Here is a 17,974-nt window from a genome sequence, read left to right on the forward strand (position 1 = left end):
AACACAGGCAATGCTGACAGGGGAATCCCTATCACCCCTTTATTGTGTTCTCCCAAGAACGCAGTGATTATTGCTAGTGGATATACCAGCAGACAGGCAGGCAATTCGATCGATTAATTTGGGTACATTCAGCTAGCCCATGCATGGTCTGAATCAGCAGAACCCAGCCAAGACTGGACCCGTCTAGGGCCAGCCTTAGGGGTAATTTTACTGTGTATTTGGTAGTAATCAGTAATTGAACCACTTTGAAACCAAATTGCGGTGAAAAACCTCAGCGGTAATTTAGACAATAACACCATCTGCACTTAAAAGAGAAAATACAGTATAAATGTTATTCGAAATGAATCCACTGATTTGTTAATAGTACAACCTTAACAAACCCCATCAAACACCCAGGATTAATAATTCTTCACAGATCAGATAAGGTCTGATCATTGACAGATAATCAGGTGAACGTCAAACAAATAGGATTTGCAGAATTTAGATATTTACATATAGGTTTCATTAACTCTTGCTCTCATTTTGTTCCATATTTTGCTTTTATAAAATCAACCCCATTCCGTGATTTTATTTGTGCTTTGTAGTATTTTATGATCTGGATAACAGCATGGTCTAAACTACCATTGTACATCTTATGGCAGTGAGGTCACCAACTACTAATGGCTTAACACTGGATCAGACTACAGATCAGATATCTTCATGGTACCTAACAGATATATTTTTGAGCTATTTAAATTGTATTTTTTGACAACTGGTAGACTAAAAAATACATGAAATAGAATATGTGTTAGGTTTGGGTTTGTTGTGCAATACTAAGGGGTCGATTTATAAAAAAAAAAAAAAAAAAAAACAGCTATTTGGAAGGATTCCCATAATGAGTCTCATATGTCTATTTTCTGTGGCCATCAACTCCATCTAGTGGCCAAAATGCAGTATGTTTCTGATTGGGCGTTCCAGGAAAATATGGCCACTAGATGGAGCTGATGACCATTGGAAATAAACATATTGGACATGTTTAGGAATTGCTGTATAAATGTTTGTGACATATTTTATGGAGCAGGACCTGTGTCTGTTCTTGCTTGGCTATTGCTTTCTGAATGTCAATAGGGATTATTACTTTTTTGTGAATTATTATCATTATATAATTTACATATTTTTTTGGAAGGTACTTCATTTCATAATTATAGGTTATATTTTTATGGGCTAGGATGTTGCTGCCTATTGATTTTCTAGTTTGTCAATGTTTCATAAATGTATGAAATGCTCACAAAGAGAAGATACAGTTTAACCCCTTCATGCCGACCGGAATCAAATATGCAGCCTCACTGGACTGGGCTTTTTTCCATGGAGGCCGCATATTTGCATATCTCCCTTGTGATGGGAGCGCGCCGCACAGCATGCTCCCAGCACAGAGACCGGGGTCTTACTGAGAGCCCCAGGCCCCGTTCTAATGATCGGGACCTGGAACATCCGATTCTGGTTCAGGTAATTACTGTGATAGCCTCTGATTGGCTATCACAGTGATCAGTCACTGTGAAGCCCGCACTGTGTCTTCGGTCTCTGTGAATGGATGAGAAGAAATACACTGTATCTTTCTCTGTCCTTGCAGAGATAAAAAAAAAAAAAAAAAAAAAAAAAAGTGTGTATAGAAAAAAAATGTATAATAACTAAAAGAAAAAAACCTACATAAAGGTTTGATCTAGGTCAGCCCCAGGGTCAGTATTTCTTGGACAGAATTTTTTTTGCAATTAGTACCATTGTCAGTTAGTGTCAGTGTGTTTTAGGTAGGATTAAAAAAAAAAAAAAAAAAGCTAAAGGCGCAATATTGTTTCTAGGCTGTACTACAGGTACAAACAACTAACATCTGAATTTATTTTGGGTTGTTCTTTGTTGGTAGGTTATGGTAGTAGCAAGAAATATACAGTTTTCTTTTTACTATTTTGGGCCACATTTCCTTATATAAGAAAAAAATTAAAAAAACACAACAGGAGATATCCATTACCACTTGCCACCATATCAAAGCCCAATTTGTCCTGAAAAAAACAAAGTATAATCCCCCCTGAATGCACAAAGTAGTTGTGATAATATGTATGTTTTTTTAGCACATGTCAAAGTTGCAAAATTGGGCTTAGGCATTAAGATTTGTTTTATCCTTAGGCGTGAAGGGGTGAAATAGGAGGGCTCCTTTCCAATACTGAAAGAAATATGTGAACTGCCATCTTCTGACCTTTTATTTAGAGAATGCTAGGTTCTTGGCTGCTCCAAAAGCTTCAACATTTTCTAATGCACTAATTCAAGCATAAAGTTGTATAGGGAATAATCACATTTAAAAAAAAAATGATGTTTCAACACAAATTTCTTTGATCTTACCATTTTGTTTGAACTCTTTTACATAGTTACTGGGGAACCAGCCCGTCTTGCCATTTAGTGATCCTTCCCACCAGCCCCCGTCTTCCACTCTGGTGACATGTATGGTGTCACCTTTACAAAAAGATAGCTCGTCTTCATTCTGTTGCTTGAAATTAAACTTTGCTTTCACAATTAGACTGCTGCCATTACCAGTCATGTCCTTAAAGAATGAAAAAAAAAAACAATTATGTAACATGAATAGAAAAAACAATTATGTAACATGAATAGAAAAAACAATTATGTAACATGAATAGCAGAGATCAGAACATGTACAAAAATGATTTATTCGCTTAGGTATTCTTAATGCTATAGTTAGCTCCACCATGTAGAGTGTGGTTACAGTCCAATATAAAATTACTTGTAAAATCTAATTTCATTTTAGGAGTTCTGCTGGTCTGCTGGCAATCTCTTTCCACGCATTCCTGGATTCCCTGCGTGCTTTTCAGCTTCTCCTCTGCGGTTTACTTTCAATTTCTGAGGACTACACATCCCATGGTACCTTGCTGCCTGCAAGCAGTGACTCCTATACTGAATTTGCCTCCTGAAACTCCTCCTCTCAGCACCTCTGAAGTTTAGAAGGCAGGCTCTGTGAAGTGTGTGACACAGTAGCGCTTACTCACAGGATATCATGAATGTGTGTCAAGGAGTTGTGGGGAAGATGGCAAGGTTTCATGACCATGTTCAGATATGGCTTTATTTTTTGCATGATCGAGCGTTAACTTGCATTTTATGATCGGCACAGCGACCTGTGTTCACAGACAGGGATTTCTGGAATGTATTCCTGAGCCCATGCAGGGATGTCCATCACAGAATCAGGCTTGTTTTTAATGCAGTGCCATCTGAAGGCACGAAGATCCCGGACATCCAATATTGCATTTCTGCCTTGCCCCTTGCTCACAGAGATTTCTCCAAATTTTCAGGACCCTTTGATGATATTATGTACTGTAGATGATGATATATTTCAAAAGCCCTTGCAATTTTACATTGCGGAACATTATTCTGAAATTCGTTGACAATTGTTTAACAATGTAACTGACCTGTTGCCAATTAACCTTATTAGTAGAAGAATGTTCTTCCAGCTCTTCCTTGTTAGTTCCACATACTTTTTCAGCTTTTTTTGCCCTGCCCCAACTTTTTTGAGAGGTGTTGCTGCCATCAATTGCAAAATTACCTTTTTTTTTCTCAGTATAAAACATGTGATAAAATGTGGATTAGGCAATTATTACATTCTGTTTTAATGTAGATTTTACACAATGTACCAAATTTTTTGGAATTGGGGTTGTACTATAGCAGAAACATTAATACTACCACACCCTGATTAAAATGTATAATCACTGATAAAACAATTAAGATCAAATCTACATTAAGACCTCCCTAAGGTTTTGGTTTCAAATATCAACTTTGCTAACTTTAAAACAAAAAAAAAAAAAAATGGTATGCCTTCAGCATTAAGTCTTCTCTGCCCCTTAAATTTGCAGTCATGTAGGATCTTTCTTATGGAGTAACGCAATGAATTAGGTGTTATAACCTCTCTCAATATTATACACATGTTCTCTGAGCTTTAGAGATCTTAGTTTGCAGCCAATATATTGTAGACCCCAAGGGCACTGCATCATGTACACCATCTCATAGTATCCCATGAGATAAAATCTTTAAAGTAGATCTTCACCTTTAGAATAACATTGCTTCTCTCAAACCCACCCCTCTCCTCTACACAAATATTGCACTTGCTTACTTTGTTTTTTTATTTAGCAGTTTGGGTCCCACCCACCATCTTTCAAAATAATCTAGGTAAATTACATCAGTACCCCCGATGCCTCCTGGGATATCGAACGTACATATCCCTGGAGGCACCGGAAGCACTACAGTCATTCCATTCACTGAAAGGGGGGCAGGAGGAGCAATATCGGGAGGTGGTGCCTGAAACCATAAGCCTCTCAATAACGTCTTAGGAGAAGATGGAGGTGCGGGACGTCAGTGGACAATGAAGAGAAGAGAATCTCAGTAGGACAACGTTGGATCCACTGGGTGGGTGAGTATCTTTACAGTGCAGAATACAGCATGAGGGAAGCAGGGGGAAAACATAATAGGGGGGGGGGTGAAGTTTTTTTTCTGTATTCTGTCAGTTGTAAAAACCTTTTCCCTCAAAAAATGTTTTTACTTTCGGATTCCAAGCTAGCCATTAACAAATTTACTGTTAGGGCTACAAGATTGTGGAATTCTCTACCACAAGATGTGGTTTCTGCGGGAAGTATGGTGGCTTTCAAAAGACTCTTAGACGTGCATCTCAAGGATCAGAACATTAGGGGCTATGTGAGATGATTACAGCCACGCACACCTACACAGGTTGAACTGGATGGACTATTGTCTTTATTCAACCTCACCTACTATGTAACTATGTAACTAAAATTTGCAAAACTTGGAGCAAATTAAACCTCCCCCTCTCTCCCAATAGGGACTCCCGTGATCTTCTTACAGAAGCAGATATTGTACAAGTATGTAATGCATTTAATTCAGCAGTGACTAGAAAACGAGTCCCATATTCTAGGACTTTCAACAACTGTAGATGTTTTATATGTGTTAGTCGACTATACCAGGGTTTGTAGAACGTAATCTACATACATCTCACCCAACACAGAATCAAGGGAGTATATTTAAGTTACTTTAAGTCTTCCCTGCGGCCTATCTTTATTTTTGGGTATTTTGGGCAACTAGAATTTTACTAGTATCCTACACAAAGATGGTGTTAAATATCTTTTTGTTTAAAATGGTACCTCTTATTCCTTTGTTAACCAAACTTTGCAGTTTTAGTAACTTTATAGATACTCCATATCTATATACACTATATTGTCAGAAGTATTGGGACGCCTGCCTTTACATGCACATGACTTTAATGGCATCCCAGGCTTAGTCCATAGGGTTGAATATTGAGTTGGCCCACCCTCTGCAGCTATAACCGTTTCAGCTGTTCAGGGAAGGCTGTCTACAAGGTTTAGGAGTGTGTCTATAGGAATGTGTAACCATTCTTCCAGAAGCGCATCTGTGAGGTCAGGAACTGATGAAGGATGAGAAGGCCTGGCTTGCAGTCTTCATCTAATTCACCCCCAAGGTGTTCTAATCGGGTTGAGGTCAGGACTCTGTGCGAGCCAGTCAAGTTCCTCCACCTCAAACTCACTCATCCAGGTCTTTATGAACCCTGTTTGTTCACTGGTCCAAATCATTTGGTGGAGGGGGGGGGGGGGGATTATGGTGTGGCATTGTTTTTCAGGGGTTGGGCTTAGCCCCATAGTCCCAGTAAAAGGAACTCTTAAGGTGTCAGCATACCAAGACTTTTTGAACAAATTTATGTTCCCAACTTTGTGGGAACAATTTGGGGATGGCTCCTTCCTGTTCCAACATGACTGCACACCAGTGCACAAAGCAAGATCCATGAAGACATGGATGAGCGTGTTTAAGGTAGAGGAAATTGACTGGCCTGACCTCAACCCAATAGGATGAATTAGAGCAAAGACAGCAAGCCAGGCCTTCTCGTCCAACATTCCCATAGACACACTCGTAAACCTTGTGGACAGCATTCCCAGAACAGTTGAAGCGGTTATAGCTGCAAAAGGTGGGCCAACTCAATATTGAACCCTACAGACGAAGCCTGGGATGCCATTGAGGACCCTTTCACACTATCCGTCCGTCTGACGGATTCCGTTTTTCTCAGCGGGGGATCAAGCCGCCGATCCCCCGCTAAGCAGAAGGATGACAGCTGTGTCTCCGCGCTGTGTGCGGAGACACAGCTGTCAGTTCCCCATGCATCTCTATGGGGGAAATCGGATGGGAACGGACCGTCGGTCCATTCTCATCCGATCCCATCCAATCCGCTGGACGGATGGAAAATAGGGTTTCCATCCATCCAGATTTAACGGATCGGATGTCAGCGGACATGTCTCCGCTGACATCTGATCCCCCATAGAGATGCATGGGGGGACCGTTCAGATCCGCCAAAAAAACGGACAGGCGGATCCGAACGGTCCGCCTGTGTGAAAGGGGCCTAAAAGTTCATGTGGTTGTAAAGGCAGGTGTCCCAATACTTTTGACAATATAGTGTATATGGGCCATCTAAGAAGGTGAGATTCTGTTTTTTTGGGGGGGGGATGGAGCTTTATCAAGCACTAAAAAGTATTGTGGATCTACAGAGTTTGCACAGTTGCTGGGTGTTTGTAGAACTTGAAAAAACACAAGCAGCGTGAATTTGGACCATACTGATCAATATAATTATTTATATGGTATATACAGTATCTCACAAAATTGAGTACACCCCTCATATTTTTGTAAATATTTAATTATATCTTTTCATGTGACAACACTGAAGAAATGATACTTTGCTACAATGTAAAGTAGTAAATGTACAGCTTCTATAACAGTGTAAATTTGCTGTCCCCTCAAAATAACTTAACACACAGCCATTAATGTCTAAACTGCTGGCAGCAAAAAAGTGAGTACACCCCTAAACTAAAATGTCCAAATTGGGCCAAATGACCTATTTTACCTCCCCGGTGTCATGTGACTTGTTAGGGTTACAAGGTCTCAGGTGTGAATAAGGAGCAGGTGTGTTAAGTTTGGTGTGATCGCTCTCACTCGCTCATACTGGTTACTGGAAGTTCACCATGGCACCTCAAGGCAAATCTCTGAGGATCTGAAAAAAAAAAAAAAAAAAAAAAAAAAAAAAAAGTTTTGCTCTACATAAAGATGGCCTAGGCCAGTGATGGCGAACCTTGGCACCACAGATGTTTTGGAACTACATTTCCCATGATGCTTATGCACTCTGCAGTGTAATTTAGCATCATGGAATATGTAGTTCCAGAACATCTGGGGTGCCAAAGGTTCGCCATCACTGGCCTAGGCTATAACAAGATTGCCAAGACCCTGAAACTGAGCTGCAGCTGTGGTGGCCAAGTCAAGACAGCGCTGTAACAGGACAGATTTCAACTCAGAACAGGCCTCACCATGGCCGACCTAAAAAGTGGAGTGCACGTGCTTAGCTTCACATCAAGAGGTTGTCTTTGGAAAAAAAGATGTACGAGTGCTGATAGCATTGCTGCAAAGGTTGAAGGGGTGGGGGGTCAGCCTGTCAGTGCTCAGACCATACGTCGCACACTGCATCAAATCGGTCTGCATGGCTGTTGTCCCAAAAGGAAGCCTCTTCTATAGATTATGCACAAGAAAGCCGCAAACATTTTGCTGAAGACAAGCAGACTAAGGACATGGATTACTGGGACCATATCCTGTGGTCTGATGAGACCAAGATAAACTTATTTGGTTCAGATGGTGTCAAGCGTGTGTCGCGGCAACCAGGTGAGGAGTACAAAGACAAGTGTGTCTTGCCTACAGTCAAGCATGGTGGTGGGAGTGTCATGGTCTGGGGCTGCATGAGTGCTGCTAGCACTGGGGAGCTACAGTTCATTGAGGGAACCATGAAAAGCAACATGTACTGTGACATACTGAAGCAGAGCATGATCCCCTCCAGTCAGAGACTGGGCTGCTGGGCAGTATTCCAACATGATAACAACCCCAAACACAACTCCAAGGCGACCACTACCTTGCTAAAGAAGCTAGGGGTAAAGGTGATGGACTGGCCAAGCATGTCTCCAGACCTAACCCCTATTGAGCATCTGGGGGGCATCTTCAAATGGAAGGTGGAGGAGCGCAAGGTCTCTAACATCCACCAGCTCTGTGATGTCATCATGGAGGAGTGGAAGAGGACTCCAGTGGCAACCTGTGAAGCTCTGGTGAACTCCATGCCCAAGAGGGTTAAGGCAGTGCTGGAAAAAAATGGCGGCCACACAAAATATTGAAACTTTGGGCCCAATTTGGACATTTTAACTTAGGGGTGTACTCACTTTTGTTGCCAGCGGTTTGGACATGAATGGCTGTGTGTCGAGTTATTTTGAGGGGACAGCAAATTTACACAAGCTGTACACTCACTACTTTACATTGTAGCGAAGTGTCATTTCTTCAGTATTGTAACATATAAAGATATAATAACATGTTTACAAAAATGTGAGGGATGTGAGGGATGTACTCACTTTTATGAGATACTGTACCTATAAAATTTAATTATAGATCACATGGATCATGTTATTCTGCATTTGCTTTCTCTTACCAGTATAATTCCTCATAGTTGGAGACACACAGTATCATTTTGGTATAAATTACATTTTTTGTTGTTTGTTAATAGGAGGGTGTAGTGCGACACTAAACAAAGATATTGCATTTTAAAAATTGGAACATAGCATTGTCAGCAGCTGAAATTAAGGTTGTTAAAACATTTTTTATTAAGGAGTGCAAAAGTTTTATATAACAATGTTGAATCACCAACTTGCTTCTTCCACCTTTCCAGGACTCAGAGGGCAAAAAATCTTCACCACTATTTTCAAAGCCAAATGATTCTCCTATAAGGCCCTGTTCACATCTTGCGATTTGAAATCGTGTGCAGAATCGCTGCAACTCTGTTTGTGACCCCAAATTGCGGCAGAACAAATGACACGCTTTTGGGCACCATTATTTTTTAATGGAGATGCAATTCTGCTGTGATTGTCACTCCACAGAATTGCGTGGCTATTCTGGGCCTTTAAAAATTGCGTGACGCTTGTCGCCTGAAAAGTAGCAAGAGCTTTTTTTGGGTAACAAACATGCATTGGGGCAGCACATTCAAGTGAATGGCCCTATAAGACATGCAAAATCCTGTGCAAATTGCTCAAACAAAATTGCGAGCAGGAACGCTTGTTCCCACTATGGGAAAGTGGGAGTGCAGCCTTAAGAATCCTTTGGAATGTACAAAGACCACTACTGCATAACTGTACATGTCCTCATTCGCAAGGGGCTAAGGCCCATACAGAATAAATGAGACATTTGTTTATGAAGCTGGAGCCACCTGGACATGCATACAGGCAGCCTTTGCATTGAATGTGGACTCAGCGGCTGTATGGACAAGGCTGCATGTCCTAATTTAACAGGTGTGCAGGGCTGGGTACACAGCGAACCCATACTATCGGTTTTCAAGGCCACACACCTGTCCCTGCACCCCTGTTGAATTTGACATCTGACTATGTCCATACAGCTGCTGTATCCCCCCATTGGGTAACACAAATCTAGGAGCCTCTGGCTCATTCATACTGTATGGGCTTCAGAGTCTGTAAGAACGAGGCCACTTTGGAACCACTTTAACCCAACTAGAAAACTAAAATTTAGCCAAACTCAGAAGTCACTGCAAAAACTGAACTTCTGATAAATCTACACAAATCATGCATTCCTGTATTCATTAATATATCCTTAAATGTCATTTTTTCTATATGTAAGCAGTAGTGCCTGAATTTGAATCAGATTACAGTCTCTGTACAACAAAGCTCATAAAAGGGGGAGAAAGAAGCAGCACAGAGATCCAATCAGCTGTGTGGCAGTGCAAGGGACATGCTGATTTGAGCTCACTGGTCCACTGCCTTCAGTTTCCAGTAACAGGCTATGGGAGGGACAAGACACGTAGGAGGTAGTGAACTGCAGCATAGAAAAATCAGGTCTCCTGCATGCCAGACAGGTCTGTGCAAATCTCAGGACTGGATAGCCACAAATCCAGTTCCATGGCAGATAAAACAGCTCTTGTATATGCACTTAATCTGTATATGTGGCCGTTTCCCAGGAATTTGAATTCTACAACAGTCCCCTGCAACATAAACTTTGCCAGGAGCTGGTATACATTCAGCAGTTCGTCTATTGATCCTCGTGGTCAGGACTGTACAACAAGCACCATCATACTGTGTGCCTAGATTAATGAGAGGAAACTTTCCTGTGTATGGAACTTTAAAATAAAAGCATAGGTTTGTAATTTTTTTGCAGATTTATACTTACCTAGGTGGATGCCACACCTCTCCCCCGCCAGCTCTAAGACTGAGAACCGAGCGATCAACCACCACTGATCACTCGGTTCTCACAGCTCCCTGAGCAGAGAGCTGGTGATTGTCAGTCACCGTCTCTCTACTTTGCCCCACCCCCCATGCTCACTGGGCTGTGTAGCGGGCAGGAGCAGCTGGCTCAGGCTCCTGGCGGCTCGCTGAGAGGCTAGGCCGGGTGTCGGTCCTGGCATGTGTGCGGATCCCGACCATATGGTTGCCATCTTGCCCAAGCCGGACCGGCTCAGTCACATCAGCAGACAGCGGGCTTCAGCTCACTCTCTGCTGAAAATGGGTCACATTACAGAACTGCACTCCTGCGATCCACAGAAGTACAGCCAAACAAGCTTAAGCTGTACTTCTCCTTTAAGCCTCTTGTACCATGAACAGATTCCTTAGATATGATAAAAACTAGACAGTACATTAGATAAATGATTTACATCTGTGGTTAGGGATTCATGTGCAAGAACATACCACAGGTTTTGACTGTCTTCTTAGAACTTTTGATGAGCTGTCTGTTCCCTGAGGATTTGTTTGTGATGAGGAAGCAAAATTATGCGGCTGAGAGAGCGTTCGGGAACATGGCCTCTTCGACGCCTGTTCTGTCAAAGAAATATGTACACGAAATTTATACCAAACATGCCACTTCTATCAATGGTATTAACTTGAATTAGGAGTACAGAAATAATCCTATACCGTGTTACAGTGATAAAACATTCTAAAAATGTCAGGAGGAGATAGCTAAAGGGAAGAACAAAGTGGGTTGTTAATATTCATAGATCTCGTGCAGGCATCAGTTTGTAAGGAGGCACTTCATGGATCACTTAAGGATCGGAATGTTTTACCCTCTAATGACCAGGCCATTTTTTGGGATATGGCACTGCATTATTTTAACTGAAAATTGCACGCCCGTGCGACGCTGTACCCAGATAAAAAATTATCTCCTTTTTTCCCACAAACAGAGCTTTCTTTTGGTGGTATTTAATGATCACCTCTGTGGTTTTTATTTTTTGCACTATAAACAAAAAAAGAGCGACAATTCTGGGAAAAAAAAAAACTTTTTTTTTTTACTTTCTACTATAAAACAATCTCAATAAAAAAAATCTATTTTTTTTATCATTTTAGGCCAATTTGTATTCTGCTACATATTTTTGGTAAAAAAAAATCCCTATAAGTGTATATTGATTGGTTTGCGCAAACGTTATCACGTCTACAAACTAGAGAAAGATTTATGTAATTTTTATTTTTTTTTACTAGTAATGTCGGGGATCAGCGATTTTTAGCCAGAATGAAAATTTGCGGCGGGCAGATCGGACACCTAACTGACACTTTTGAGGGGACCAGTGACATTTCTACAGTAATCAGTGTTAAAAATATACACGGTTACTGTACTAATGACACTGGCATGGAAGGGGTTAACACCAGGGGCGCTCAAAAGGTTAAATGTGTCCCTTGGGGATGCTTTCTAACTGTGTGGGGATGGGCTCACTGGATGAACACAGAGACCCGTGTTCCTAAATAGGAGGAACACAGGATCCCTGTGTTCATCACTGACAGAACAGCCTTGTTTATATCGCTCTCCATGGGGAGTGATCATGGGTGCCCGGTGGACATCGCAGCCGCCGGAGCCTCTAACCAATTGGCGTGTGTGCGCTCCTCCGGCAGAGCACGCGCACCCACACTAACTGCTACACGAAGCGACGGCGGCTAGTTGGCAAGTGGTTAATAAAGATGGTGTTATAGAAGTGGGAATAAAAAGAAGCCTAACGTACGAGGTGAGAGAGAAAAGTGAGGACAGGGGCAGGATAATAAAAGGGGAAGGAACAAGGAAAGATGAAGTATCTGATGGGAGAAGCACAACGTGTGGGTAGGCTGGTGTGACATGGCTAACTAAAAAGAGTAGCAGAGTCTTGTATCAGCTTACCCATAAATCAATGCAGGACGTTTGCAGTTTAGGCGATTACAGTGCATCTGGAAAGAATTCACAGCACTTCACTTTTTCCACAGTTCCAGCCTTATTCCAAAACTGAATTAATAATTTTCCTCAAAATTCTACAAACAGTACCCAATGAAGACAATTATTTAATACATTTTAGTCTTCACAGCCTTTGCCATGAGACTCAAAATTGAGCTCAGGTGCATCCTGTTTCCATTGATCATCCTTGATGTGTTTCTAGGTTTGTTTCAGTTGATTGAATATATTGGAGGGGAGTTTATGTCTCAGTTGGACCCTGTAGTAGGTTTTTGCCACCGTCCCAGAAGATTCTAAAATTGTGGTGGATGTGGGTGCCTCAAACCCAGGTACACATCCACCTCTGTTTCAGTTGATTGGACATGATTTGGAAAGGCACACACCTGCCTATATAAGGTCCCACAGTTAACAGTGCATGTCAGAGCACAAACCAAGCCATTAGGTCCAAAGAATAGTCTATAGACCTCTGAGACAGGATTGTACTGAGGCACAGATCTGGGGATCGGTACAGAAAAATTTCTGCAGCATTGAAGGTCCCAATGAGCATCATCCGTAAATGAAAGAAGTTTGGATTTTGGAACCACCAGCATTCTTCCTAGAGCGGGCCGCCCAGCCAAACTGAAAAAACGTGGGAGAAGGGTCTTAGTCAGGGAGGTGACCAAGAACCCATCCTTGATGAAAACCTGCTCCAGTGCGCTCTGGGTCTCAAACTGGGGCGAAGGCTCATCTTCCAACAGGACAATGACCCTAAGCACACAGCCAAGATAACAAACGAGTGGCTACGGGACAACTCTGTATATGTCCTTGAGTGAATACTTTCCGGATGCACTGTACCCTTCATTGGCCAACTTAAGTTATTACAGATGCAAGCTTTTGTGATAACTTAGACCTCTACTTCAGGCATTTTATATATTTCTCATTAAATGTATAAATCCTGAACAAGGGACCTAATGGCGCTTTTCCACTGCATGGAACCGAACAGTTTGGCTTGCTTTTGCGCTTTTCCACTGCATGGTACGGTGTTGGAACGGTTTGGTACGGTACAGTGTCGCTTTTCCACTACATGGAACCGAACGGTACGGCTCGCTTAAACAGTACCACCTCGGTTGTGGTTCCAAGAGGGCCGTACCGGTACCATATCCCACAATCCTTTGCATGCAGCCTTGACTGTTTGTCACTACTAGCCACTGATTGGTCAGAGAATCGTTGTTATCCCACGCACTTTACTTGTGGAAAAGCAAACCGTACTGAACCGTTCCAACACCGTACCATGCGGTACCATGCAGTGGAAAACCAAACAGAGCCAAGCAGGGCTGAGTGGAGCCGAGCCGGTACTTGCAGATGAAAAGTGCCATAAGTTATCCGAAAAGCTTGCATCTTTTATTATTAACTTAAAAAAAAAAAAGTGCATACAAGCTGTTCCTACTCGTCTTATAATATGTGGATATATCTTACCTTCAGTAGCTCTGTTTATTGCAGAAAGAGTGCTCAGAATCTTTGGAAAATTGTCACCAGTGTAGAGGTCATTTGCATCAAACAGCTACAAAACAGACACAATAACTCATTAGAGAATTTATAGGAAATGCAAAGTCAATGAAATGACAAATTTTAGCAGTGCAGAATAATAAATATTTATAAATAAAATGATTTTAGATACATGTGGGGTCCTATCATACCAGGTGTGGTGGGACTGCATTGGGCAGTTGTTCCAGCGCAGTGCACCTGCACTACCACTGCAAAACCAAGCAAAATGCATTGTCTCCAGTGTGGAACACTACGAAATATCACTGTATGAAATTTCAATAAAATTTGTTAAAAAAAAAAAAAAGAAGAAGAAGAGGTTCTGTAGTCCCCAAAGATGGCTGGGATTAATGCTGCAAACAGTCGGCACAGGAAGTCATCAGTTCACAAGATTTCTGGCAGAAATGTTTGTGCCAAAGAAGAAGAAGTAAATGATTCAATTGTATAACTGACTGACAAAAAGGGAGCAAATAGGAGAGGCTCATTGTACAGGTCTACATATTCAGTCACATGTTGCAGTGGTTGCTTAAACAGTACTGAATACACTTTTTCTTTGAATTTAGTGTTATCATCTAGGCAGAGTACATTGCTGAGTATGAGAACAACCCATTCATTGGCATACTGGATTTCTGAAAAATGTTTTACCCATTTCTAAAATGGTCACATCAGATGTAGTTTAGAATAACAACTAGGGTTGATTTACTAAAAGTGGAGAGTGCAAAATCTGGTGCGGTGCAGCTGTGCATAGAAACAAATCAGCTTCCGTTTTTTGTTTTTTTGTCAAAGCCTAAAGGAGTTGTAAAGGCAGAAGGTTTTTTTTTTCATCTTATTAGGATTAAAAAAACTTCTGTGTGCAGCAGCCCCCCTCAGCCCCCCCCCCCCCCCCCCAATACTTACCGGAGCCCATCTTTATCCAGCGATTTTGCAGGGGTTTCTCAGTTGCCCAGGATTCCCCTCCTCATTGGCTAGGACAGCAGCGTGGCACGATTGGCTCCCACTGCTGTCAAAGTCAGTCAGCCAGCCAATCAGGAGAGAGGGGGGGCGGGGCTGTGTCGCAGGTCCATGTCTGATTTGACACAGGGAGCTGTGACTTGGCTCGGGTGCCCCCACAGCAAGCTGCTTGCTGTGGGGCCACTCAAGAGGAGGGAGCGGCCAGGAGCTCAAAAGAGGGACCAGAGAAGAGAAGGATCCGGTCCACTCTGTGCAAAAACCACTGCACAGAGCAGGTAAGTAGAACATGTTTGTTATTTAAAAAAAAGAGACTTTGCAAATCACTTTATTTAAACAAGCTAAAGCTAGAAGCTGATTGGCTACTGCACCAGATTTTGCACTTGCCAGTTTTAGTAAATTTACCCTACTGTGTCATAGTATTTCACAAAAAAAAGAAGAGTGCGGGAATTTTTACAACTGACATTTCTAATAATAGAAATGTGTGACAGTAATCTTAGACTACATTATAACTTGTACTCAGCTTCCTGTATCAGCAGCAAACCATGTTCTGTTGTATAATAAGCACACTGTATAGCCGCACCTTTGTGGTTTGCACAGGTCAATAACATTCTCCTTATTTAACCACCATTACACGCGACATAATAGAAAACGGAGCTAAACTGGTATTTCACCAGCAACAAAAAGCTGGAAAATCCCTGCAACTGGGAAGTAATGCGCAGCAAATCCCCGTCCTATAGATACTTCCCCCTAATCTGACAACTGTCAGCAAAAAGAAACAAACTTCAAACTCATTACAAACTTACCAGTTTTCTTTAACTCTGAAGAGGCAGCAGTGTGTCAAACCCATAGGTGTGCGCACAGCCTAACTTAGAGTGTGCAACACAGAGCAACAGAGGCAGTGGCTAGGTGTGTACACGTGTTGTGGCCGCAATGCTATGCTTCAAAGCCATGGCAGAAATTACAGAGTGCAATGCACATGTGAAAGAGTCCTTCATTTTTTTTTAATTATTTTTTTTTTTTTTTTTCATTTTATTTTTTTTTTTATGTTTTTTATTTATTCACATTTTAACTGCTCTTTTGGGGGGGTTTAGAGAAAAATCAGGGTTCTACACAGACCCCCAATATCCTACGTTAAAGACTGAGAAAGAGACTGAGGACAGGATGGAGGCGCAGATGCTAGAACCGATCCCCCTGCAGCGCAGGGCAGAGGAGGAGAAGCCAGCAGCGCTGCAGGGGGAGGAACAAGGATAAGGCAGTACAGCTGGTCCTTCCTTTTGAATAATTAGGACACAGGCCTGGTACAGGAGGACAGGCTGTACTGCCTTATCATTGGCCCTGGTGCACAGGGTGATTAAGGTGTGCCCAGGCACATTACGCACCCCCCTTGCGCAAGCCTATGGTCAAATAAGCTCTGAGCCAGGCACTTTTCATTTTGAAAAGGGCAAAGATGGACTTGAGGTCACTAGGCTTTCTGAAAGCTTTAATTAAAGTGGAGTTCCACCCATTTTTACTAAATTGGATTACATAGATGTATGTAATCCCCTTTAAAACGACTTTTAATAATGGAAAGTTTTTTTTTTTTTTTTGCTAGTAAATACCTTATTTTCTGCTTTATTTATCCTCTTCTCACTTCCGGGTCTGGTCGGCGATTACATCATTCAGTGATTCGCAGTGTGTGCTGGGATGGCATGAAATCTCGCATTATTACACAGGAGATGAGCTGCACTCATAATGCTTTCAGTCCTCGCTCACTGAGAGGAGGCGGGGCGGAGCACGGCCTCAATACACTACATACATACAGCTCACTGAGAGGAGGCGGGGCGGAGGCGGGGCGGAGCACGGCCTCAATACACTACATACATACAGCTCACTGAGAGGAGGCGGGGCGGAGGCGGGGCAGAACACACAGTACAGCTCATCTCCTGTGTAATAATGTGAGATTTCATGCCCTGAGATAAATCCCAGCACACACTGCGAATCGCCGAATGACGTAATCGCCGACCAGACCCGGAAGTGAGAAGAGGATAAATAAAGCAGAAAATCAGGTATTTACTAGCAACAAAAAAAAAAAAAACTTTCCATTGGTAAAAGTCGTTTTACAGGGGATTACATACATCTAAAGTGACTAAAATGGGTGGAATTCCACTTTAAAGAGTATCTCCTTTTTTTTTTTAATGTTATGGTTTGGATAGAGAAGGGGATGTTTAGAACCTTTGTGATTTTCTCTGTGTCCCATTGCAGACATTTACCTTCACTTCTTTTACAAAGACAAAACAGGAAGAGCAAGAGGCAATCTCTCCAAAGTGATAGAAAAACCCTGTTAGGCAGCTGTCACTGTATCACGTGTCGTCAGTGGAAGATTTCACCTCACTAAGGCGGGCCATACACTATACAATTTTCTTGTTCAACTTTCCTTTAGATTTACCAAAACCATATAATATGAGGTCAAACCTAAACACTTTCAATTTGTATGCAATCAGACAGGCCCTTGCACTACATAGTTAAAAGGTAAATCTAAAGGAAATTGAATAAGAAAATTGTATAGTGTATGGCCAGCCTTAGGCTAGTATAGAAAGTTAGCTTTTTTTGTTCAGCCCGTGAGCTGAACAAAAAAAAAAAAATGAACATATTCCCCCATCTACACAATCGATGCGGATGAGGAATCCCCCCCGACTCCTCCACTAGGACAATGCAATGTGACCGTGGGACTCTCCACTGTCAGAATAGACAGATTCATGGTTGCAGCCATTGATCCATTTTTTTTTTTTAGCATGAACATTCAACAGAAGTCTAGCTAATGACTTCTATGGATCAGAGAAGGCCACACACAGATCAAAACGAACACCCCAGACCCCCCTAACCCCAATTCCTGCTGTGCTTACTTCTGCGAGTGACTCCCTAAGAAAGTTTTTGGAATGATTGTGCATAATTGTATAGATTTTGTAAAGATAATAGAAAAATTCAGACAGTTAAGAATGCGAAAAAAAGAGAAAAAGATTTGAAATATTCCAGATCTACGTGACAGAACATGAAGAATCAAGTAGAGATAATCAGGCAGTCAAAATATACTGCAAGAGTTTTAATTCCATATCATATACAGTACATTCCTCTTACAAGCCTCAATGAGCTGAAAATAAATAACAAGGTCGCAAAACAAACCTTTTATTTCATGAAAACTCCATTAAAT

At 41.8% G+C, this 17,974-nt stretch overlaps 1 protein-coding gene across 1 annotated transcript in view; it reads right to left on the bottom strand.

Moving 5' to 3' along the window:
- Positions 1–17,974, bottom strand: part of ARHGEF6 (Rac/Cdc42 guanine nucleotide exchange factor 6) — a 177,326-nt gene that overhangs the window by 118,304 nt on the left and 41,048 nt on the right. Inside the window, exons 3-5 of the mRNA XM_082263559.1 lie at positions 13,771–13,855; positions 10,818–10,945; positions 2,371–2,569 (exon numbers count right to left, since the gene is read on the bottom strand). Of these exons, the coding sequence (XP_082119685.1) occupies positions 2,371–2,569; positions 10,818–10,945; positions 13,771–13,855 (412 nt within the window). The remainder of the gene's footprint in view (positions 1–2,370; positions 2,570–10,817; positions 10,946–13,770; positions 13,856–17,974) is intronic.

This window comes from Pelophylax lessonae, assembly GCF_965119305.1.
Source record: "Pelophylax lessonae genome assembly, chromosome: 7".
Lineage (NCBI taxonomy): Eukaryota > Metazoa > Chordata > Amphibia > Anura > Ranidae > Pelophylax > Pelophylax lessonae.